This window comes from Desmodus rotundus, chromosome 5 (genome assembly GCF_022682495.2).
Source record: "Desmodus rotundus isolate HL8 chromosome 5, HLdesRot8A.1, whole genome shotgun sequence".
In the NCBI taxonomy this organism is placed as follows: domain Eukaryota; kingdom Metazoa; phylum Chordata; class Mammalia; order Chiroptera; family Phyllostomidae; genus Desmodus; species Desmodus rotundus.
Genome location: NC_071391.1, coordinates 33,395,471 through 33,404,380, shown reverse-complemented (window position 1 = coordinate 33,404,380; position 8,910 = coordinate 33,395,471). Strand labels below are relative to the sequence as shown.

At 56.3% G+C, this 8,910-nt stretch overlaps 1 protein-coding gene across 1 annotated transcript; it reads right to left on the bottom strand.

Moving 5' to 3' along the window:
• Positions 1–2,922: 2,922 nt before the first annotated feature.
• Positions 2,923–6,490, bottom strand: KCNJ11 (potassium inwardly rectifying channel subfamily J member 11). Its single transcript, XM_024559034.4, has one exon. The coding sequence runs from the start codon at positions 5,642–5,644 to the stop codon at positions 4,472–4,474; it is 1,173 nt and encodes a 390-aa protein (XP_024414802.1). The 5' UTR covers positions 5,645–6,490; the 3' UTR covers positions 2,923–4,471.
• Positions 6,491–8,910: the final 2,420 nt, after the last annotated feature.

The following is an 8,910-nucleotide window of genomic DNA, read 5'->3' as shown; positions in this document are numbered from 1 at the left end:
CGTTTCCCAATAATAATAGCCTTAGATAAAATCTGGAATTGATGAAATAAAATACAGAGGCAGGGCACCCCAAAGTCTGACTTGTTTCACTTTGGGTGCTGGTGGTCTGTGGAGGGGGAGTTTGGGGTGCATTTGTACAGCCAGGAATGACATCCCTTCAGGAAGGGGAGATGTATGGCTGAAGAAAGCTCCCAGGTACCGCTGACCTGGCCCATACTCTGTACACCCTTGCTTCTCCCAGCAAAGGACAAGCATTTGCGTAGCTGCATAGGCCCTTTGCGTTAATTTCCCACTCATTGGCATCCTGTGCCCAAGCTGGCCAGGCTGAGTGATCTGCCTTTCCTGTCACTTCAGAGGTGGGCCTGCCCAGAGTGGGAATAGAGTAGGTGTAGGTAGCACCTGCTGTCCTTTCCATGAAGATATACCATGCCCCAGGCAGGGGGACCTGGAAGAGAAGATGCCAATAATTTAGATTCCAGCACAATAAACCCACTCTCTGGAACCCAGGGCTAATCTGCATTCCACTGTTCTGTCTGTCCCCAGCTTCTCTGAAGCTGGAGCAGATCACAGATCTGTTGTTCTTCACACCTGCCCTAGTCTGGAGTCAACGTGACTTTGGCATGCAAAATTCACCTCGTCCCCAAAGTCTTCTGCACATCTTGGTACAAGATAAGGTGACTGATACCTGGATCTGGGGGAGACCTCAGAGATGAGCCCAGAGTCACACAGGGAGCCACGGCTACTCTACTCCCAGTGGAAAGCTCCTTAGGAAAGTTCTCCCTAAGAAAAACTGTTGGGCAGGTGCTCATGTACAGGATGGAGCTGGGAGGGCACCACCTGTGGAGAGTGGGTCCTGTAGAAGCTGGGTGAGTCCCCTCTGTGGAAGGGCCATGTGTGAGCCTCACAGTGACTGGCTGGAGATGCCAAACCCACAGGCGTTACTGCAGCTGAGTCTGCCATCAGTCTGACTCTGGGACTCAGGGAGGCCCAGGGGCTTCCTGAGTTATACTGTCCCTCCTGTCCTTGATCTAGAGACGACTGTCTGTGGTGGATTTGACACTTTGGAAAGGCGGTACCCCGAGTAAAAGCTGGAGATCAGGTCACGGGGACTGAGCAGGAGTCTGAGACAGACTCAGGACCAAATCTTGGGATTGCCACATCAAAAGCTGTGAGATTTTGGGAAGTTAATGTCACTTCTGATCTTGTTTCCTCATCTACAAACTTGGAGACCAGTGTCTCCATCAGCACTGGACCACGGTGACCCAAGGTACCACCCTATCTGGGGACCTGGGGGACAGCCGAGTCTGCACGCAGGTTGTGTGTGGACTTGCATGGACTGCTCTGTCTGCTCTTATGTGATGTCAATGCTGTCCAGGGGCAGAATATCAGACCCTTAACTCTCACAGAAGTTCCCGCTGGGCTGCGTGGAGCTCAGGGGAGCTTCCTTAGGTTAGTCCAGTGCTTTAAAGCAGGGGTGCCCCTAGATGGAAGGAGCACTATCAGTGGGCAAGAACATTCACAAGGGTCAGGAAAGGCTTGGTCCAGCTTCCCCTCCATGCCTGAAACTTTCTAGCTCCTCCCTGAGCTAAACCTTAAGCCTGGACCAGAGGCCCTGATATTCTGGGATCAAGTATGTCTTCTCTGTGGCCAGCAGGTGGCGCTGAGCCCTCAGTTCTGCCAGTTCACTGTCACCAGCAGCTTAAGGTTTGATGGGCTGGAGGAAGGTTACTCTGGATGGGGTCCCAAGGATGGTGCTGCCGAAGGGTTGCACAGGGGGTCTGGCCCTTTGGCCTTCGGAACAGCCAATCTAAGCCCCAGAAAGTCTGGGCTGACTCTGAGTAGCTTTTCATTTTTTCCCTTTAAACCAGAAATGGGTCAGCTCAGGAAGGAAGGGAATCAACCCTGGGGGACTGTGTGGTGCAGGGAGAGGGCAGCTTAGAGCTTGGAACAGAAGCAGCAGCTTCCTGGCTCTCAGCCCTGCCTCTCGAGTTGCCAGGGACAAACTATCACTGATCCAGCAAAAAGCCCTCTGCAGGCCTCAAACTGTAGCAATAACCCTGGATTGTTGTCTTGTACACCATCCATCCATCCCTCCACCCACTCATCCATCCAGCCATCATTCACTCATTCAGCACTAACTCAGTGCCAGGCACAGTGCTAAATCAGGCATAGTCCCTCGCCTCAAGGAGCCACAGGCTTGAAGATGGGGACACAGACCCACAAACGTAGGCACAAGTAGAATGCACACAAATAAGGGGTGGGACTGTCTTTCCAGGGCAATCAGGAAGGGCTTTGAGAAGGCATCCTTTGGCCTGAACTTTTATGGATTTCAGCAGGCAGAGGTGACGCTTGGGCAGTCCAGGCAAAGGGAGTAACACAGGCAAAGGCTCAGAGGTAGAAGGTTAAGGTTATAAGCAAGGAGGGCATAGTAAGCCAGCCAGAGGAGGGGGAGGAGGCATTGTAAGGCTGGAAAGCAGGTGAAGCCTGAAATGACTGGCTACAGGTCTGGCCTTGACCCAGAAGGCGATGGGGAACCACTGCCAGTAGTTGACGTGGGAGGGGATAGTCACAAGCCTTTTCATAAGACCTCTGGTGGCAGCGTGGCAGATGGACTGAGGGGGTCAGACGGAGACAAGATGACCAGGTAACAGGTGCTGCCACAGCCCCTGTGATTAGCTCAGACAGGACGTAGTGAAGAAACAAGACCGGGCATAGACACTCATCACCCTCTCTCTTAACGTCTTCTTGGTCAGGTGTCTCATCGTGTGGCTGATTCAATCACAATCATGACAGGTAGCATTTACTGAGCACTTATTATGGACCAGACACTTCGGCATTTTACGTGTATTTTTCCACTTACTCCCACAACAGTTCTATGACGTAGGCATGATTAGTATCCCTACATTTTAGATGAGGCAACTGAGGCAAAGAGAGGTGAAGTTACTTGTCCAAGGTTGTAGAGCTAGAGCCAGGATCTGAACCCAGGCAGCCAGTGTGAGAGCTTATGTTCCAGTCACTACGCTAATGCATATCAAGTCCCCGCCTCTCTCCCTGAGCACCCCAGCTTTTCAGCAGATTACTGAGTGGAGGCAGGGCTATAAGCCCAGTAGGTGTCCAAAGTTGCAATGTCCAGACAGGTTGGCAGGGCTGGGCTGCCTGAGGCAAACAGGGAACTGTCACCTTGAACTGGGGAAGACAACCAGCCTCAGGGATCTTCGCAGGCCTCCGGACTGTGGTCCATGGCACCTCTGGAATGACAGCTGGCCACTCCAGCTCCTGCCCTCCCTGCCCACCAGCATGCCTCCTGCCCCCCCAGCCAGAATAGCCCAGAGTTTAGGTCACGAAGGAGGGAAGCTTTATTGACAAGGGAGAAGGCAGAATTATGAGCAAGTACACACAACACTGCTCAAGAGTGCAGGCTTGGGGTCAAGCCCATGAGGGTCAATGCCCTCATCACCTCGGGGACCTTGCTCACCCCACCACCCTGAGCTTTGCAACATCTCCTTTTCTAGCAACCCATGGACCCTGAACAGTCACCCTCTGGACAAAGTGAGTGGCAGCCACTGATGGGGAGCCAACACCGGAGTTTGGTCTGAGGCCCGCCGAGTATGGTGGGCCCTCGACACCCCTCTCCTCAGCCTCTTTTTTTTGGCATGCCAGTGTCTGCCCCAGCCCACTCCAGCCTCTGAGGGTGCAGGACAGAATGGGAGCAGGCAGGCTCAGCAGCCCCAGCCCATGGAGTCCTCATGGAAGCTTGGTGTTGAGGCAAAAGGCAGGGGCAGAGGGCCCATCTCCCTTTCCCTGTGCCTGAGCAGGACTCAGCAAAGCTGAGCATCCTCATGCCTTTTCCTCCCTGCTGGAGCCTGCCCTGTGGAGGGGGATCCCATCCACCTCAGCCTGTCCTGGTCTGTGCAGGCTCCAGACCTCCGATCTCCCAGCTGGAATGTGCTCCCTCACTGACTGCCCTCCCCAGCTGGCCAGGCCCACTCTTTAGCTCATCACATTTTCAGGGACCAAGGGTGGCTGAGGCCTGACCACAGGCATCTCTTGGGGCCACAGAAACACAGCAACAGGCCCCCAACCTGGGGACTGTTCTTTGCAGCCATCTGCCCAGCTTACAGTCTGTTGATCATGGGACCCCAAAAGTAGCTGGAGCCCCAGCTGCAGGGCCCAAACTTCCCACAGTTTCCCCAGCCTTGGGTCCAGGGAGGAGGACAAACCAGTCCTGAGTTGGAGCTGGGAGAAGCAGGAACAAAAATAACCCAGTACAGGCTCCAGCTGAGGCCATAAATAGGTAGTGACAATGCCTTGTAACACCCTGGGCGAGCAGCAGTGGGAGGCTGAACCGCGGAGGGCCCAGCCTCACACCAGGTCCTGGCCTGGCCGAGAGGGCCACACCACGTCCACTCTACATACCATATCACACTGCCCATGTGCACACATGTGGGGTGGGAGCTCAGGGGACCATGGCTCAGGACAGGGAATCCGGAGAGATGCTAAACCTGGGCTTGGCCTTGGCCATGGCCACACTGCGCTTACGCAGTGGCCCACGGGCCGAAGCGAGGGTCAAGGCGTCCAGTAGGCTGCGGTCCTCATCAAGCTGATGGGCTGTGCAGAGAGGTGTGGGCACTTTGATGGTGTTGCCAAACTTGGAGTAGTCCACGGCGTAGCGGCCATCCTCCTCGGTCACAATGGGTACAAAGCGCTGACCCCACAGGATCTCGTCGGCCAGGTAGGAGGTGCGGGCTTGGGTGGTGATGCCCGTGGTTTCTACCACACCTTCCAGGATGACAATGATCTCGAGGTCTTGATGGTGGTGCAGGTCACTGGGGGCCAGGTCGTAGAGTGGGCTGTTGGCATCGATGATGTGGTAGATGACCAGGGGAGCCACCAGGAAGATGCTGTTGCCCCCCACACCATTCTCCATGGGGATGTCCACCTGGTGGAGGGGCACCACCTCACCCTCGGGGCTGGTGGTCTTGCGTACCACCTGCATGCGGATGGTGGCACTGATGATCATGCTTTTGCGGAGGTCGCCCACACGCAGCATGAAGCAGAGGCGGCCATGGCGCAATGCAATGACTGCATGCTTGCTGAAGATGAGGGTCTCGGCCCGCCGGTGGGCCTGGGCGGTCTTCATGAAGATGCAGCCCAGCATGATGGCGTTGATCATGAGCCCCACAATGTTCTGCACAATGAGGATCAGAATGGCCAGTGGGCACTCCTCGGTCACCATGCGCCCGCCGAAGCCAATGGTCACTTGGACCTCAATGGAGAAAAGGAAGGCAGATGAAAAAGAGTGGATGCTGGTGACGCAGGGCACGGTGGTGCCCTCCCCGGGGGCCAGGTCACCGTGGGCAAAGGCGATGAGCCACCAGACCATGGCGAAGAGCAGCCAGCTGCACAGGAAGGACATGGTGAAGATCAGCAGTGTGTGCGGCCACTTGAGGTCCACTAGCGTGGTGAACACATCCTGCAGGAAGCGGCCCTGCTCCCGGATGTTCTTGTGGGCCACGTTGCAGTTGCCCTTCTTGGACACGAATCGGGCCTTCCGCTCCCGGGCCCGGTACCGGGGCTCTGCAGGGTCTTCTGCTAGCCGCGTCAGCACATACTCCTCAGGGATGATGCCCTTGCGGGACAGCATGGCTCCAGCGACCACCAGGCAGAGGCTTCACTCATGGAGGGGGGTGCCCTCTGACCAGCCTCTGGCCTCACTGTGGGGTTCCTTCCCTGGGTGCCCTTCCACTGTGGGTCCACCCTCAGTCTATGCTGGCCTCATTTCTGAGATGCCTCCCCTTCTGGTCTCATCCTCACCTCCCTCTGGCCCTTGCTTCACTTTTTATACTAGCCTCACACCCTAGCCCACCTGCCCATTGCCCAGAGAGCTCCCCACCCTGCCAGTTCCCCACTCCTCACTGGCTGACCACCCCTGGGCGTCCCCCCTGTCTAAGATCCCTTCTCCCCACCAGCATTCCTTCTTAACCCACCTCTTCTATCTTGGAACTTAACACCTCCAGTTATTATCACAACTAACCAGGTCTCACACAACCCTCGCAGTGTCTTCCAACTCACCCATTTCTGCTCCTGAGCCCCCTCCACCACACTAGTTTCATATCCTGACCACTTCCCAGTCTCACCTCCAGGTATGCCCACTCCTTCCTACCCCACCCCCCGTAGCGCTCTCGCAGCTCTTCGGATCCCCCCTCCAGCTTTCGTCCTCTCTGTCTCCTTGGGGTCCTGCGCCCTCCAGAGTCGCCACCCCACCCGGCCCAACTCCAGATCCCCTCGCCCCAGCGTGACCTGACGGAGACCACTCCCAAGTCGGGTACTCCTGTGCCCCCGCCAGCGGTACGCACGCCAGCGCCGCGCCCCCGCCCCGCGCTCCGTCCCGGCCCCGCCCGCTCGTCGCCGCGGCACCTGCTCCTGCTTCTCAAGCCGCGGCCGTCGCCTCCCCGCCCCTCCCTGACGTTGGGCTTGGGGCGGACTGTCCTTCGGTGCGTCTGTCAGTCGGCGGAGACCGACCGGTGCTGAGTCGGGGTGGAAGATTGAGGGCAAGGGCCGCGGGGAGTGGAGTGGGGGCAGGGGCCGCCAGGGGGAGCCCGACCTATTCCTGCGCCCAGATTCAAGCCCCGCCTCTCGCCGTCCACCTCCTACTGCCTGCTTTCTCCAGACTCGGTCTGGCCTTGAGGGTTGCCCAATCAGATGGACCAAAAGGGGTCGCTTCTGCCCATGATCTATGATATTAGGGAGGGATGGGGGTGAAGGAAGTCGTGACTTGCCCTCCCACTCGGATCCGTGACCCCTGTCGTCCTGGCTCCCCTTCGCAATTTTCCCGTCCTCAGTTTGGGCGCAGAGAAAGGAGGCGCGTGCGGAGCGGCTGCGTAACCAACTCGGTCACAGGGGGAGATTAGGTGGTCCGATGACTTCTTATCTGTCTGCTTCTTATCTTTGGATAATGCTCTTAATCTTTTGTGAGTCATGGATACTTTGAGAATCTGACGAAATCCACAGCCTCCCTCCCCAGGGGGGAAAAGTACCTTAGAAGGTGTAGGAACACAATTTGATAGCCACTACAGGGGATGCTGAATACAACAGCCCAGAAGCCTGTGGTTGCATCTTCTCAGCCAAGACTGCCCCGACACCACCCCTGCGTTTTAAAGAGGGTTTGAGCCAGGGCACTTGCTTTTCACCTCTTTACACCCGCTGCGTGATTTCTTCAGCCTTAGGTAATGAGAGGCACTTGGGTCAGTGGGGCTGTATTGGGGCCGGCTTGGGCACTGGGGCACCCACGCTTGACCTGGGCATGAATGTTGTTTCTACTGCAGGCATTAGCCTAGCGTTGCTCTGTGGTTTAGGCCGCAGGTGGGAGGTCCCCAGTTCTTAGCTGAAAGGGAAAGCCTGCTAGCTCTCTGTTGTGGCAGTAATGGCCCCATTCTCTCTCTGGGGCTCAGGTCCTTATGGAGGGACCCCTGACCCATGTGTGTCCATTTGTTGGAGTGGGGGCTTGAGGCAGAGGCTGGAAAGTTAAGGACAGTGAGTTTATGGGCCTCAGGGGGCCAGGTGTGACCTTCATATTGAGTTTTTCTCTTTTTCTCCCATACCCACCTGAAGGCAGAACACCGCTGGTCAGAGTGAGCATGGTCTTGGGCTATATCACCAGAGTGCAGTGCCTCGGGTGGGGAGGGGAGAACAGGGTGAGCAGAGTGGGGAGCTCAAGGAGATAGGGTTACACAGGAAAACTTTGGGGCAACTACCGCTGTTTAGCCATCAGAAAAAGGAGGCTTGAAGAGCTCCCCAGGGAGTTTGGGCACCGTTACAGAAGCTCTTGGGCCCCGAGTGTAGACCCAGTATACATACTGAGTGGAAGAGAGGCAGGCTTTGATTTCACATATGGAAGAGTCAGTTCTAATAACCAGAGGTGACCCACGTCTGCAGGGTATCCAAGTCAAGGTTGGCAGACCATCAGGGATGCTCTAGAGGGGTTTGCGCCTGGATTGCCTTGGGTATCCCTGCAAGACTTGAGTGTGGGCCCTGCTCCTGCTAATTCCCTTCAATTCCTTGCAGGGGGTGGGGCATAGGAGGATTCGGGAATCCTCTTGGCTCTGCTCCTGGGAGGCCCCACAGTGGAGGGAGCTGATGGGTCCCCAGAGGTATCTGAGAATAGGAAAGGCCAGGCCCTGCCTCTCAGCATAGCCTGCTCTACCCTTTCCAGGAGCGCCAGCCCACTACCCAAAGGGCTCAGTCTCCTCCCCTGCTCCATCCTGCACCTTCTCATACTCATCTCCTCCAAACATTGCTCTTGTCAGGCCCTGTTCTCGCTCAGAAAACTTCTCCACTTCCCTTTTGTTCATAGGCTTATCCTAGACTTCTGGTCCTAGCATTCAAGGCTCTCTGATCTTATGCCCCCCACCCACCCCTTCATGGACCCTTTTTGCTAACTGCCCCTCCCATGCCCAACTCAAATTCTGCCTCCCCAGGCAGCCTTACAGGTCTGGCCCCTAGAACATTCAGAAGGGTTTGTGCTGCACCCGTCTCCAATGATTGGTGGGTTTTACTTACGTTGTAGGGCTCTTACCTGTTGCAGACAAGGGGAACGAAGGCCCAAGACTCCTGGGTCTGCACCCCAGGGCCTGGTACAGCCACCACTGTAGGCAACATGTAAATGATAATAAAATGATATGTAAATGAGCACCTGCCATTTCTTGGCTGAGAGCAGGTGTGCTCTTCTGTTTCATGATGCAGACGGAGTCTGAGGACAGCTGTTGTTTGGGTCTCCCGTGTCTGGGCCCCAGCAGCTCCCAGTCACCACCTGACTGACTTGTGGTATGCACTGTGCTTTCCCTCTGGAGGGCCACCTTCTCCTACCTCTGAATGCCCCCACCTGAGGGATGGAGATGGTGACACGTGATC

Coding starts and splice junctions, on each gene's coding strand:
- KCNJ11 (XM_024559034.4), bottom strand. CDS start 5,644: ATGCTGTCCCGCAAGGGCATCATCCCTGAGGAGTATGTGCTGACGCGG.